Source organism: Littorina saxatilis, linkage group LG4 (genome assembly GCF_037325665.1).
Source record: "Littorina saxatilis isolate snail1 linkage group LG4, US_GU_Lsax_2.0, whole genome shotgun sequence".
NCBI lineage: Eukaryota > Metazoa > Mollusca > Gastropoda > Littorinimorpha > Littorinidae > Littorina > Littorina saxatilis.
Genome location: NC_090248.1, coordinates 16,139,556 through 16,156,026, shown reverse-complemented (window position 1 = coordinate 16,156,026; position 16,471 = coordinate 16,139,556). Strand labels below are relative to the sequence as shown.

General features: G+C 44.6%; 1 protein-coding gene across 3 annotated transcripts in view; it reads right to left on the bottom strand.

Moving 5' to 3' along the window:
• The window catches only part of LOC138964089 (ankyrin repeat domain-containing protein 26-like), a 609,546-nt gene that overhangs the window by 359,539 nt on the left and 233,536 nt on the right, over positions 1-16,471 (bottom strand). For all 3 annotated transcript variants that reach the window (XM_070335976.1, XM_070335974.1, XM_070335975.1), the window contains exon 30: positions 226-330. In XM_070335976.1, the coding sequence (XP_070192077.1) occupies positions 226-330 (105 nt within the window). The remainder of the gene's footprint in view (positions 1-225; positions 331-16,471) is intronic.

The following is a 16,471-nucleotide window of genomic DNA, read 5'->3' as shown; positions in this document are numbered from 1 at the left end:
ATCTTACTTCATTAGAACTTGTTATTGGATTTTTATGAACAAGAGTAAAATGAAGACACACGTACACCACTTCATTTGACTGAGATAAAATATCAGTGTCAAATCAGTGACCAGAGTGAACAGAGAGACAAATTGAATGCACTACTTGTAGGGTCATGCCATTTTCCTATACACATGCAAGTGACATGAAGAAAGAAAGACGCAGACAGAAAGAGAAAAACGTACAATGTCATTTTTCAGCTCCTCCACTCGATTCTGAAGCTCTTCATTCTCTGATGCCATCAGCGTAATTTCATCTTTGAAGCGAGATCTCTGCCGATCCATCTCCATCTCCAAACACAGAAGAAAAAATACAGTTGAACACTTAGCTTTCATGTTCAACAGTTCTAGTGGATATTGATTTGTGAGAACTGCGGCTGTTAGTGGAACTTGCCTGAACACTGGTTTGGGGGAACAAAATGGGGTCTGAAAGTCACATTCCAATTATTTCATGAAATTGCACAATCATTCTTGGATCATGCGCCTCGTTTTACCTACTTCACTGGATATTAAGTTGAAAAGCATAGCTCAGATAGCAAAAGCCTTGTTAATGTCATCGGGGAATTTTCAGACTAAATCTGAACCTCTGGTATGCAAATATCCCCTCAAAAGACGCTCCGTTAAGGATTAACCAGTCGGTTTCTGACTCACCTGAGCAATTAAGAGAGTATTAGAAATGAGCATGAGTGTTTGGCCGTCCAGAGACAACCAAACTTAACATTGAGGTTTTCTCCGATGATCTTGAAGCTAGAACTCTGAAACTTTACATACTGTTTAGATTAGATGACCTCCAAACATGACGTAAATTTGGTTTACCTTTGTCTTCATGTTCGAGCTTCATAAAATAATATTCAAGAGAATTTTCACATCTGACTGATTAATTGACACAACTTAATCCTGCTGTGACCTGTATCAATCCATTTAAATATTCAACCCTAGGATTATATTCCACATTTACAAACAAATAGACACAGCCCCAAACCCCTTCCCACCACTATTACTAGCCTCATACTCAATTTTATTTTAACAAGAACCATAACAATTACTAATTTTCTTGACTAAATTGATTTTTGGCTGGCGAAGACAAAATCTGTGTACTGAGACACTTGCGTGACCTCCTTTCTGACACTTTGACATCATAACATGGTGTCATCACCAATAGTCTAGCCAAGACGAAAACACCCCAGACACTAAGCTGTGATCAAATAAAACAATGACATCATAGCTTGATGAGGTCAAGACTTATTTTCTTGATAACTCAGTGGATATTTTCAGGGGTGAAAACCTTCGCCAGTAAACAGTTTCATGCTGTGACTCTGAACTTTGACGAAAACAAGCCAAATTTTATTCATGTCTGCTCCCAAAATAGCCAAGAAAACCTCAACTTAACGTTTTTATGAACATGACCCCGCTGTGACCCTAAAATTTAACGAGGGTCAATCAAACTGAGATCAAGTAGGGATCGAGATTATCAAATCATAGAAGTGTGCAAAGTGTTAAAGGTCTAAGCTTCGAAAACATCCGAGATAACGGCAACGATAAGTTTGTATGAATCAAACATGACCCCGCTGTGACCCAAAAATGTGATGAGGGTTAACCAAACTGTGGTCTTGTTGGGAGATCATCGAACTCCAGAAGTGCGCAAAGTTTCAAAGCTCTAGCTTGAAAATCATCTGAGATAACCTCAACGTTAAGTTTTGTGTCCACATACAGCACTGTATTCTATTATACTGGGATTCCTGCAAGCTCAGCCACTCTGCGAGCGCCCACGTTTCCTGCTCCCAGCTAATTATAGTTGACCTCTACTCTCCTGCGCGGCAAGTATGACGCGCTGATTGAGGTCAGGTCTTCTGAAACGTGTCTGTGAAAATGCCGGTCTGTGAAAAATACGTGTTTCTTGGTGTGAAAAAGGGATCGTTTCAGTGATAATGCGCTTTGGATTATGTTCATCTTGTATATTTTGTTACTTGAATATCAATCAATCAATATTAATATGAGGCTTATATCACGAGTATTCCGTGGGTACAGTTCTAAGCGCAGGGATTGTTTTTTTTAAAAAAACATTTTTTTATGCAATTTATATCGCGCACATATTCAAGGCGCAGGGATTTATTTATGCCGTGTGAGATGGAATTTTTTTACACAATACATCACGCATTCACATCGGCAAGCAGATCGCAGCCATTTCGGCGCATATCCTACTTTACACGGCCTATAATTCCAAGTCACACGGGTATTTTGGTGGACTTTTTTTTATCTATGCCTATACAATTTTGCCAGGAAAGACCCTTTTGTCAATCGTGGGATCTTTAACGTGCACACCCCAATGTAGTGTACACGAAGGGACCTCGGTTTTTCGTCTCATCCGAAAGACTAGCACTTGAACCCACCACCTAGGTTAGGAAAGGGGGGAGAAAATTGCTAACGCCCTGACCCAGGGTCGAACTCGCAACCTCTCGCTTCCGAGCGCAAGTGCGTTACCACTCGGCCACCCAGTCCTATACAGGAATATTGTGTTGGTGCAAACTAGAGTTTTGCAATTCGACTCGTTTAGTTTGATTTTGTGGTAATACTAATATCACTGGCACTCATGCCTTGTTCTTTGTTCCTGTTAAAAAAACAGAATTTGCGCGTTGTATATCAGTTTATATTCACACTGAATACTGATAACAGCCACCGACTGTGTTTTTATCTTGCCGTCAGTAAGTACTTAGTCTTAACTGTGTGATAGAGTGAAAACAAGTTTTGCAACAGGTGTTTGTGTATGATTTTTTGTTTTGTTGATTAACCCACGCGCAGGTTCTCGGAACAGGCACTCGCTACAGTACACTATTATATGCAGCTCTGTTGACTGTCGTGCATTTCATCTTGTTTGTTTTGTTTTTTCTTTTTTTCGATAAATACCTTTGATAACGTCATATCCGGCTTTTTGTAAAAGTTGAGGCGGCACTGTCACACCCTCATTTTTCAATCAAATTGATTGAAATTTTGGCCAAGCAATCTTCGATGAAGGCCGGACTTCGGTATTGCATTTCAGCTTGGTGGCTTAAAAATTAATTTATGACTTTGGTCATTAAAAATCTGAAAATTGTAAAAAAATTTTTTTTTAAAATTAAACGATCCAAGTTTACGTTCATCTTATTCTTCATCATTTTCTGATTCCAAAAACATATAAATATGTTATACTTGGATTAAAAACAAGCTCTGAAAATTAACAATATAAAAATTATGATCAAAATTAAATTTTCCAAATCAATTTAAAAACACTTTCATCTTATTCCTTGTCGGTTCCTGATTCCAAAAACATATAGATATGATATGTTTGGATTAAAAACACGCTCAGAACGAAGAGAGGTACAGAAAAGCGTGCTATCCTTCTCTGCGTAACTACTACCCCGCTCTTCTTGTCAATTTCACTGCCTTTGCCACGAGCGGTGGACTGACAATGCTACGAGTATACGGTCTTGCTGAAAAATTGCATTGCGTTCAGTTTCATTCTGTGAGTTCGACAGCTTGACTAAATGTTGTATTTTCGCCTTACGCGACTTGTTCTTAAGCATGTGACGTGTTTATTCTTAAATTAATGTTGTGACTGTAATTGTGCTTATTTTCTTGCCTGTCTGCTTATTTTCTTGCCTGTCTGTATGTGTGTACATGGTTTTGCTTGTTTATTTGTGTCATTTTCTTTTAATTTGTAGTCATTCTATTTATTGATTTAAGGTGTCTCAGTTAAGAATGGCGGCAGTGCAACATACGGAAGATCTCCACATATTTAGGCTAAATGCTATGTGCAGAACGTGTGGCAGAAGATCAAAGGCAGCGAAGGACAAACGTCATACCATTAGGCATTGCAAAAACTACACATCAGTGTTGTTTTAGTTTCACGGTATTCAAGTTTCTGAAGAAACCAACGACACCACTTTCTCAAGTACAATATGTGCATCATGCTCTGCTCGTCTCAGCCAACTAAAAAAAACTAACATTCCAACTCAAGGTGTGTCAAAAGCAATGAATAATAACCTTGAAAAAACAAAAGTGTTGTGGACACAATACAACTCCAAAGTGGAAGTAGCTGACTGTAGTGTGCATGTAGAACGTTTGCCGAACAAATGGCTGGTATAGTCGTAAGAAACCAAGAAAAGCCAGTGGAAAAGCTGCTAGTCCGCAAAGGAAAAGCGCATGTGTTGACAGTACTGATGCCTGTACAAGCACTTCTATTGTTGAAACCTTTCAGCCACAGTGTTCTTAAACACCTGAAACAAAAACCGTCAAAAACCGTCTGTTTGACCTGCTGATATCTCGCAAGGGTACGACTCAAAGTGATGTAAGTACTAACAATGACACGTACACTAGTATCAGCTGCTTCAACATCATTTCAAACCCAAGCCCCAGCAGAATCAAAAGACAACACACCTGTTGCAAAGTCTGTATCTCAGTCACAAAAAGCAACAGATATACTCACAGTGTTTCGTCAAAAAACAAACCACAAATCCAACTCCGCCCAATTGAACATTCTGTTGCAAGCACCTTTGACAAAAGAAGAGGAAGAGTATTTAACTGGCTTAGTTAGGGTGAAACTGGCACAGTCAGATGACAAGAAGACGTTGATATGTAAGACAAAAGCACAGCCATTTGTCCTAAAGAAGATAGTGAGAGCCAAAAAGTCATCAGCGCTAGTTTCTACTCCAATGAGGAAGAGAAGAGCAAAGGAAATTGCCAACTTAAGAAAAGAAATTTCGGGTTCCACGAAAGCTGACATAATAAAACAACAAAGCACTGAACTCAAGCACACTAAAAAGCGGAAAAGGGATGACATTATGAAAACAGCTGGGTTGGGACAGGCACGCATCTCGTCAAAATCAGCAGCACAAATTAGAGCCAAACTGTCACTTAGCTGGGCAAAACAAAGGCAGTTGCGCAGATTAAACAAGGCAATGGGAATAAAAATGGAGTGTGAGAAAAAGGAGAGGGAATTTCAGGAGGAATTGCTCTGTGGGAAAATAGAAGTTCACACAATACCTCTCTCAGGCATCAATAAAGCGACCAAGAAAGAGGAAGTTAAGGGCACTCCCGTGTCTTCCATTGTCAGCTGGCCCGAGTTTGTTACTGATCTCTTAAACCAGTTTGTTTGTTTGTTTGTTTGTTTGCTTAACGCCCAACCGACCACGAAGGGCCATATCAGGGCGGTGCTGCTTTGACATATAACGTGCGCCACACACAAGACAGAAGTCGCAGCACAGGCTTCATGTCTCACCCAGTCACATTATTCTGACACCGGACCAACCAGTCCTAGCACTAACCCCATAATGCCAGACGCCAGGCGGAGCAGCCACTAGATTGCCAATTTTAAAGTCTTAGGTATGACCCGGTCGGGGTTCGAACCCACGACCTCCCGATCACGGGGCGGACGCCTTACCACTAGGCCAACCGTGCCGGTCTCTTAAACCAGTACGACAAGAAGAAGATGCTAACATGGCATAACAACACCCTGCCAGAAAATGAAATTTGGGTTAAAATCGGGGGTGACCATGGAGGGGGGAGTTTTAAAGTTGTTCTTGAAGTAGCAAATCTCCACAATCCAAATGCTAACTCAAAGTTGGTTGTGATCACTGAAGCGAAAGATTCTGCTGACAACCTTAGAAAGATTTTAGGCAGTACTATTAAAGAGGGAGTCAGTGCGGTCGACAGCATGATGTGGAAAGGAAAAATGCTGCGGGTGTTTATGTTTGGGGATTATGATTTCCAGTCAAAGATGTATGGACTATCAGGAGCCCAGAGTTGTTATCCATGTCTTTGCATGTGCAAGACTTCCAAAACGCAGATGCAATGGAGTCTGAAAGAGAAAAAGCCCCCAAAAGAACGCTAGGAAACATGAAAGAAGACCTCACAAAGTACCAAGAATCTGGCAGTGACAAAAACCATGCCAAAGACAACTACAATGTCATTCGCGCTCCAATATGGGACGTCAAACTGAGTCATGTAGCGCCGCCTTACCTTCATTTGCTCCTTGGTATTGTAAACAAACACCACGAACTTCTTGAAAATGATCAGTGTCACAAGCTATGACAAGCAAATAGCAGAGGCCCTTTCTAAAACAGAAATTTTAGGTCTCACGATCACTGACAACACAACGGAAGCATTCAGAAAGTGACTGTCAACAAAATTCGTATTCGTCGGCGAAATGGGGAACTTAATTTGAAAACGATGTCAGTCTTCGAAAAATCTGAAGGACCAGTAGTTGCAGGGGTTACTGAGATTTGAATAAGCATAGTATAACACCTCAGGCTGTTTTTGGTGGCAGCTTCAATGGGAATCACTGCAACAAATACATTAAAGATGAAGTGATTACTGCCATAGCAGACAGCATAGAAAGAAGGGCATTGGTACTGACAGATGACTATGGCGTGCACACCTTTGCAGGTGAAATCAAAACCAAACACACCCGTTTGAATGAGTATTACTCCAGAGTGTACAGACTTGTGTCACAAACAAAACCAGTTTGGAAAGATGACCTTCCTCACATCCAAGCAGCTATTTCTGAATACATGGAGTTCTACAGAGGTTACGTGAGCTATGCACAAGGTGTACATGTCATCCCAAAGCAGCATATACTTGAAGCCCATTGTGTAGATTTTATGGATGAGTGGGGGATGGGGCTTGGTTTGATGGGTGAGCAGGGCGGCGAAAAAATACATTCTGACGTCAACAACCTGAAACGGAGAGTGTGGGGCTTAAAAAACAAGGAACAACAGCTTCGCCAGTTAATGAAAGAGGAACAAAAAAAACCCAGCTGTTGCGTGTTAGCCCATACATTTTATGTGTGTGTGTGTGTGTGTGTGTGTGTGTGTGTGTGTGTGTGTGTGTGTGTGTGTGTGTGTGTGTGTGTGTGTGTGTGTGTGTGTGTGTGTGTGTGTGTGTGTGTGTGTGTGTGTGTGTGTGTGTGTGTGTGTGTGTGTGTGTGTGTGTGTGTGTGTGTGTGTGTGTGTGTGTGTGTGTGTGTGTGTGTGTGTGTGTGTGTGTGTGTGTGTGTGTGTGTGTGTGTGTGTGTGTGTGTGTGTGTGTGTGTGTGTGTGTGTGTGTGTGTGTGTGTGTGTGTGTGTGTGTGTGTGTGTGTGTGTGTGTGTGTGTGTGTGTGTGTGTGTGTGTGTGTGTGTGTGTGTGTGTGTGTGTGTGTGTGTGTGTGTGTGTGTGTGTGTGTGTGTGTGTGTGTGTGTGTGTGTGTGTGTGTGTGTGTGTGTGTGTGTGTGTGTGTGTGTGTGTGTGTGTGTGTGTGTGTGTGTGTGTGTGTGTGTGTGTGTGTGTGTGTGTGTGTGTGTGTGTGTGTGTGTGTGTGTGTGTGTGTGTGTGTGTGTGTGTGTGTGTGTGTGTGTGTGTGTGTGTGTGTGTGTGTGTGTGTGTGTGTGTGTGTGTGTGTGTGTGTGTGTGTGTGTGTGTGTGTGTGTGTGTGTGTGTGTGTGTGTGTGTGTGTGTGTGTGTGTGTGTGTGTGTGTGTGTGTGTGTGTGTGTGTGTGTGTGTGTGTGTGTGTGTGTGTGTGTGTGTGTGTGTGTGTGTGTGTGTGTGTGTGTGTGTGTGTGTGTGTGTGTGTGTGTGTGTGTGTGTGTGTGTGTGTGTGTGTGTGTGTGTGTGTGTGAGTGAATGTGATCCCGCCGGAAAGAGTGTGTTTCAACTCACAATTGAACTGTTTATTTTGAAATTACGCTCACTCTATTCCATTAAAGTGCACGTCACCTTCTTTTTCTTTAAGCATCTCAGAAAAATAACAACCCCAACTGTGTTGTGCTGTGTTGTTATGTTTCGTTTTGTCTGTTCTGTTTTGTTTGCGATAATGAAACAAACGTTAAATTGTCGTCGGATCAACGAGTTTTGTTTCCTGTGGTATACAAGTTTGTGAGAACAGTAGTGAAAACAGAGTCTGTGTTGAAAAACTTCCAAATCAACTTGTGTGCTGCTATGGGATTATTGATGTATGGCGCTGCAATGATACTAGTCAAAAGTCGTGTATAGGAGTGGCTGTCAGGTAGGCTTTTTGTTTTATTCACATGCAGCTAACAATTTGCATGATCATGTATTGAAAGACCGTTTTTTCTTTATTTTATATTACAGACATTACATGCACCATTTTGAATTATATAAACGCAAAACAAATTTCACATGCGCACCATACGCATGCCTATAATATGTATGTAAATACGACTGTATATACTCTGTTGTTTGTATATATTTTGTAAAGTGTTGTACATATATCAGTGTACTTAGGGATTACCTTGGTCTTTTTTTCATTATTTTGTGTTCTTTTATTGTGGCACACTGATTCAGATGTTTTGTTTACTCTACGTGTTGTCTTCATGCTGTCCTCTTATAGATTGTGCCGTGCTTTGAGATGTTGGGTTTTCTGTTGATTTAACTGAAGCATCTATGTGTTTTTCAGATCTGTAAAGTATGGTATAATTATGTACTTGAATATAACTGACAAGTAGTATCCTCTGTGTTGTCTTCTGCTAAATATTATGGCGCTTCGAGGGAGTTCCGGATATTAAAGCGCAAGCAGGTGTTTATTATCAGCAGCTCACAGACTGATTACCAGTACACAGCGAGCGAGCCAGCTTTCGGCATCAGCTTATCGCTGTGTTTGCTAGCCGCCCGCGGCGTATTCAGCATTTCTCAGTTCAAGCGCCAGTGGCAGTGTGTGGGAAAGACAGGGAAGGGGGAAGGGAGAGAGTAATAGGCGGGATGGAGGTTGCTTTGGCGAGCCATTTTTAACTCCAGCTGAGCGTGCATGGAATGGAATAGTGTGACAGACGGACACTGCTTGGTACTAATTAAGACTCACCGATTACTCCGATGAGTCAAAAATGACATCTGGTGCTACATAGCAATGGGTTCCTTTAAACAATAACCTGCTGCTCCATACAGAAGTATTCTCCTAAAGATGACTATCACTGCTCTTTCTGTTGGGTCAAAGAAAAGGGTGCCTGTCACATGGGTGGGAGCCCAAAATGTTGCCAGGACTGAACATTTTGGAAGGCCGGGGTCCAGGGGCTGCTAAGGCTCCCGCGTTGTGCAGGGGCAGCGCCCTTGCTGGGGGGTCTAGGGGGGCAGCGCGTCCCCCAGCCAAAAATGAAATTTAGCATTTTAGGGAGGGTGGGCCCTCTCCTGACTCTAAATCTTAGAACAAACAAGCTTTTTAGAGATGCATAATATATACATCTTGTAAACTCAAAGAGGGACTATTTGAGCCTCTCCTGGCTTTAAAACTGAAAACAGCACACACACATTTTTTTAGTTATTCTTTTTGGAGGGGGGGGGGGGGGGGGATGAATGCACAAAATCATAAACCTCTATACTTGAAGGTGTTTGGTTGCATCACTCTTGCTAGGGGGTCTTCAAAAACAAATGGTAAACACATTTCAAGAAGGGTTTTAGAAGCCTCTCCTTGCTTAAACAAAAACTTAAAATTGGAGCTGCACAAGATTAAAAAATCTTGTAAACTTGAAGGTATTTCATCACCTAGTTTTGTCTTTGATTTAAAAAATGTTTACTGCATTAAAGGAAAATCGCCATGCTAACAAAAAGTTAGGCAAACACAGGAAATAACAGTCACCTCCCTTGTATTACACATTTTTACTTGTATAGCTTATGATTTTATCATTGCAGGTGGTATATTCTCAAATAATTGTTGAACCATAGCTTGAACCAAATGAGAAACAAGTTTCAAGTCAGTTTGTTTCAATTGAACACCTTCAAAAGGGCTATAAGTGCTCAGGTTAAAAAAGAAGAAGGTTTAGACAAAACAGACACCCCCAGAGTTATATCCCTTGCTAATGCTAATGTTAGTGTAAGAGGTTCACATTTACATGTGTACATGATACTGTTTAAATCTTTAGATGTATTTTCATTTATTTCAGTGGTGCAGTCACTTTGCAAAGAGAGTCCCTTAAATCGAAAATTTTTAAGTAAATTTTCATTTCATTAATATACTTACCCGAATCACATAAAAGCATTGACGCAGTCTTACATGCTTAAGGTCTGAAAAGGCTACCCGTCTTAAACAATTTTAAAGGGGAGCAACCCAACACAAAAAGTGTAAATACAGGCATGGCAATGACCATCTACCCGGGGAGTTACCTCCCATCCGGGTTACGTGACGTCACTTCCCCTGTAAACACCACGTGTCTTCATACGACTTAATAGACTAAAAAATCATATGCGGGGTTGGCGGGAGGGAATACACTATGTGATTCGGGTAAGTATATTAATGAAATGAAAATTTACTTAAAAATTTTCGATTAAATTACATATTCTTACTCCGAATCACATAAAAGCAGATAGCTTCAACAAGGCGGTGGGAATGAAACCAAACACACTCTTAAAACCTTGCCAAAAACCTGGCCTGCTGCCAAAAGGTCAGGGAAGGGCCCAGTGAGAAAGAAAATCTAACTCACTCTAAACCCTAGCCAGGAACTGGCCCACTGCCAAAAAGGCAGGAAAGGACCTGAGAACCATCTTGATTGACAGCCGAGATGTCTCTCAGGCAAAAGTTGCGAAAGACAACATCAGAGAGCCAGAACATGTGTGCCCAGCACTTCTTCCAATCTCCTGGACCAAACGACCCAGAAAGAGAACCCAGCCTTGGATTAAGCCGAGCCAAGAAGAGGGAAAGACAAGCTGCCCCCCCCCCCCCCCCCTTTCGGATGGAAGGAAATGCCCATGCACTGAAAAACGATCTATGCGTAAGGTAGTCCGATCAGTGAGGTGAGGGACAAACCTCGCGGTGACCATAAGACGATCACGCCAAAGTAATCAAACTTAGGAATGGCGTGAAGCCCAAAAGGGCTGAGAGATAAAGGTCAAACCAAGGCAGAATGACCAATACCCAACAAAGAGAGAGAGAGGGACACCTGAGTACAAGGTACCAGAGCCCCCCTCGACAGGAAGATCTCAAAAGAGACGGTCGCCCGTAATGCCCTAACAGTCAATGCGAAAGCAGAGAGAGAGGCAATACGAGGAAGCAGAGGCTTACGAAATAGCGTAAGCCTCAGAAGAGAAGAAATCACCGTGGTCAAAAAAATGAAGTGACCGGTGACCCTAAACAAAATGACTAAAAGCCAGATTGTTACAGAACAGTCTGCTTGAAGGTAAATGAAGGAAATTCAAAAACCCCAAGTAAACTTCGTAGCCAAATCAGGAGAAATTCCTGAGTCCAGCCGAACAACTAGCCATGTCTGTCTACCTCTGAAAGACTGAGAGTCAGACACGGCGATCAACCGGCAAACGCCGCAGCCCGAAAATGCCATAGTCGAACCACGCAGAGTAGAAGACCATAGCACAGGCTCAGGCTGAGAGCCGTAAAACCCGTGGAACAGCCATGTACCAAAGTACCCAAAGTACCAGGTAAATATACGAAATATAAGTTTCGGCTGCCACCTACTATGCTGGGCTATAAGCCCACAGCAAAGGAAAACGGGAACATTAGATACCGCTCTGCCAAAAGGAGAGGGGTAGCCAAAAACCTGAGAGAGGAGATAAGCCACAAAGAATGACTCCTCCAACATGCATTGCCAAAGACAATGTCCCCTCAGGAAAATCTGAATGTTGCTTCCGAGGCCAACTCAAGCGCAACTTAAGTTTGGACGAAACACCAGAACGCGTCTGATCGCTAGAGAAAGACGGAGTCAGACTCTGCAAAAGACGACCAGGACCAAGTCCAGCAGCTTGTGGCAACTGAGAAGAACGGGGAAGCCTGAAAACGGCAGCCCCACTCAAACGAAAATCGTCCTATCTCATCTCCTGCCTAAGATGAAATAAAGGAAAGAAGTCGAAGTCCGAAGCCACAAGAACAGGGAAAACAACAACCATCACCGCCCACAGGTGGAATGGCTGTTGCACCAGCCGAGGCTAAAAAGCCTGGATGCCCTAAGGTCAGCCGTTGTTCCAAAACTCAGACGTACCTATGAAGCGTCTGTGAAAGAAACAACCTCTCCGGTAAAACCGGAAGTGCCACTGCAGCAGCCCGTGGCTGAACTGCTGTTACACTAACTGAGGACTGAAGCAGTATAACCGAAGGACAGCGCTAGCACCGACCAGAAGAGACCTCAGCGGGTGCTCGAGCTGATGGGCCTAGATCACTGTGAAAGGATCGGCTGACGCATAAGCAAATATGCCCTCATTAGATCGATGGGAGTCCCCCGACCTCCCACTCCCACAAACTATTGGCTGTGTACAGAGACCATCCAATGAAAACTTGCAAGGAGGAGACCCGCCCTGCCATCACCAAAGTGGGGGCGGAGGAGGGGGGGTGTGATCGGGGGCACTTCCTTGAGGAGAGAGGCTTGCTGCTAGGGCTGCCCTTCCCCCTGCCCAAAGGTGATCTAATTCTCGAGAATCAGACAGAGACTGCCCATTGGCCGCCTGCTGAAAACGTCCCGAGGCCTGAGCCTGCTTCCCGTGAGGAGGCTAGCTCTGCTTTAACCCTTGTAGAGAGAAGTCAGAGATCCCACAGGATCTACTTTTCTTTCTGGTAAACACACCAAAGTTCAAAAAGCAGATCCCTCTACTCCGATCAAAGCCCAATTGTCCCTCCTAGCCTGCTCAGAGACCTGAGCATGCGAGAGAAACAAGTCCTCCCTACACCCGACTATAAAGCGAGGTGAAGGGAAGACAGCCTCTTTGTTCCTCGTTCGCCCTAGCCAGGCTGAACGAGTGGAGATGCCATCAGAGTCCTGACACACACTAAGCGTGGAAGGTTCAGTGACTCCAGGAAAGAGCGCGAGAGCGCTCTGACGATCATCTCCGAAAAAGAGGCAAATTCCAAAAACTGACGTCCAAATTCCTCTAAGTTCCTGCGTTCCCATAAAGGTGTACGCGGAAGAGCAAAGACGCCAGCAAAATCCGACCCAGCTTCAGCCAAGAGAACTTCCTATGACAGGAAGAAACAAAAGACGAAGCCTGTGTAGCCGAAGACAGCCGAGGCTGCGCGTGTTCCGGAACTGACCCGTTAAAACCGAGTAGCAGAACCGGAACCCGTGGATACCACTTCCGGTAGGAGATGGCCAGCCAAAACCTGCGGAAGATGGTACCCACATTGAAGGTGACTATCAAACCGGAAGTAGGAAAAACTCCTCCTTCGCGGAACGGAAGTCCGACATCGCTGAATGCAACCAAAGAGGATTTAAGCCAATGTCCCTCCATAAAAAATCTGGAAGTAATCTCCATCAAGGCCTCGAGAGAAGCCGAGAGATTCGGCAGAACGTGTCTGGTCTCTGGCTAAAGACTGTATAACAGAATAGCCCAGAGAACTGACACTGACCGAAGTCACAGTTGCCAGTGGAAAGCTACTGAACAGGATAACCGGAAAACCGGAAACCCGTTCAACCGGAAACCGTCCTGTCTCACCCCTCCCATAAGAGGGTAAGACAAAGAGGAGGTAACATCCGAAGCCACCAGAACTGAATAGACAGTAGACGCACACCCGACCAGTGAAGTGACTACCGTCCCGGCCGAGGCTGAAAGCCTGCATGCCCATAGGCCAGCCGATGTTCCTCACTTCGCTAACAGTGTTAGGAAGAAGAACAATGCATCGGACAAAGCCGGAAACGCAACAGACAAAACCGCACAATGCGGAAGCAAATGTTGCGTGGACTGAGGACAGAAGACCGAACGCCCGTAGGCTAGTCCGCGGTCAACTCCAGTAGAGACACACAGTGTAATCGCAAAGGAGGACCTATGCTCCCAGTAAACCGGAATGACGACTGTCCGGATGTCCGTAGGACGTATCCTGTTCCTCACTCACTGACCTCCGTATAGGAGCAGCAGGAGGAGGAACGGCAACTCCGGGCGGAGCCGGAAAAGCAACGGACGAAGCCGCATAAACGGAAACGCCTGTTGCGATGACTAAGGCCGAGGCCAGAACGCCCGAAGGCCAGTCAACGGTCAACCCCAGCCATGACCTCTGTGAGTGCACGGGATGGAGGACCTTCGTTTTCGGGAAAACCCGGAAGCGCGACTCCCGAAAACGGAAGCCGCCCTTGCCTATTCACAGCCGTGCACGCAATGCAAACCGGCTTAGAAAGAGCAGAAGATTAAGCAACGGACGAAGCCGCATACAGCGGCAGCGTCTGCTGCGAGGACTGGGGCCGGAAGCCCGGTGGCCCGAAGGCCAGTCCACAGTCGACACCAGCAGGGACCTTCGTGGGTGTGCCAGATTGACCTTCGCTTCCGGGAAAACCCGGAAACGCGACTCCCGCAAGCGGAAGCCGCCCTTGCTCAGACACGGCCGTACACGCTGTGCGATCAGGCCTAGAAAGAGCAGCATATCTTGACTAGCAGGAAGTTTGCAGTCGACACCAGCAGGGACCTTCGTGGGTGTGCCAGATTGACCTTCGCCTCCGGGTAAACCCGGAAACGCGACTCCCGCAAGCGGAAGCCGCCATTGCTCAGTCACGGCCGTACACGCTGTGCGATCAGGCCTAGAAAGAGCAGCATATCCTGACTAGCAGGAAGTTTTGCAGTCGACACCAGCAGGGACCTTCGTGGGTGTGCCAGATTGACCTTCGCCTCCGGGTAAACCCGGAAACGCGACTCCCGCAAGCGGAAGCCGCCATTGCTCAGTCATAGCCCTACTCGCTATACGATCGGGCTTAGAAAGAGCAGCATATCCTGACGGGCAGGAAGTTTGCAGGTAGTGAGCCTGCGACCAAGAACTGTTGCTCAAAAGAGAGCGTCCGGTGGCTTCACGAGAGCCAGTGGAGCAGTTCGACTTACCGTCCATGCCCCCCAAGGAGGCAGCAGACGCAGCTGAAGGTCCGCGACCGGAAGCCGTGGCCGACAGGAAGCCAAAGAGCGGCCGTCACCCGCCGCCGGCGGAAGTACAACGCTGGAGACGGCGTGTGAAGCTGCAATCTTCCCTCCCAAACTGCGAAACTCTGGAAAAAGAGAGCTAAGCAGTATAGACACCAGAGCGCCGCGCTCCGATGACCAAGAGAGGGAAAGCAAGAAGCAAGACACGTCACAGACGAGTTAAACTGCCCCCCAAATTCATTTGGGGCAGAAAAACTGCGAAACTCTGAAAAAGAGAGCTAAGCGGTATAGACACCAGAGCGCCGCGCTCCGATGCCCAAGAGAGGGAAAGCAAGAAGAAAGACACGTCACAGACGTGCTAAACTGCCCCCCAAATTCATTTGGGGCAGAATAAGTAACGGACAAAGCGGTTATACATGCTTAGTACGAAACAACAACAAATACCAATGGTCTGAAAGACCAATGACACAAACCTAGCCATGTTATATCACAGTCAGATGCGCTGACACAGAAAACAGGCGGCAAAACAAAGAGTTACTGGAAATTAACAAGTCCAAAACGGACGAAAAATTCAGCAACTACAACGAACTTCCTGTCAAACTAATGACTAAAAAAGGAAGCGCTTACCAACTAACAAAGCAGAAGGCAAGTAAAGAGGTAAAATAAGGTTTACCTAACCAAAACATAGGCCGTGCCACATTCGCCGTCAGCTAAGCTGACAAGCAAACATGGGGCCCCAAAATGCGTTACTGAACAATTTTTACAAGTCCGCAAAACGGACGAAAAGTCAGCAACTACAACAACATTCTTGTCAAAATAATGACCAAAATGGAAAGAGCTCACCAAACACGTAAAGGCAAGCCGTTAAGACGGGTTAGGCGGCCGGTGGGTGTCCTTACAAACACCAGCACGCAGCCACACACGGAGCCAAAAATTCGACGACCTCTCTGCTGTAGGCTGAATAGTCGTATGAAGACACGTGGTGTTTACAGGGGAAGTGACGTCACGTAACCCGGATGGGAGGTAACTCCCCGGGTAGATGGTCATTGCCATGCCTGTATTTACACTTTTTGTGTTGGGTTGCTCCCCTTTAAAATTGTTTAAGACGGGTAGCCTTTTCAGACCTTAAGCATGTAAGACTGCGTCAATGCTTTTATGTGATTCGGAGTAAGAATATGTAATTTAATACAAATTTTGATTATCTCCCCTGCACTATTCCTTAGTCTAGACTTCTGTGTTGATGATAACTCTGGTGTGACCAGTGTGCTTGTCTTCCCCTGCCCCTGAAAATGTCTGTCTTGTGTAGGGATACAAAATTTATAAGCAATAATGTACTTTTTGTATTAAAACATTTAAAGTTAATATTTTGGAACCTTCTCCTATGTTATTAATGAATAATTATAGTATTTTGAGGCACTGAAAGTAGTTGAGTGTAAGGAACTAGTTTCTTCTGGCTACAGGATAAGACAGTGCTTATCCTACAATTCTGGAATTTTTCCCTCCATTTTTCCTTTGACTCCAAGAGAAGAGCATGGCTTAGTGATGATGATCTGACATAACTTTTTCCATATGTCCGCTATGACAGCATTTAAGGTATGTTTGTGTGCTTTTATTCATTCTGGTAATTATGTATGA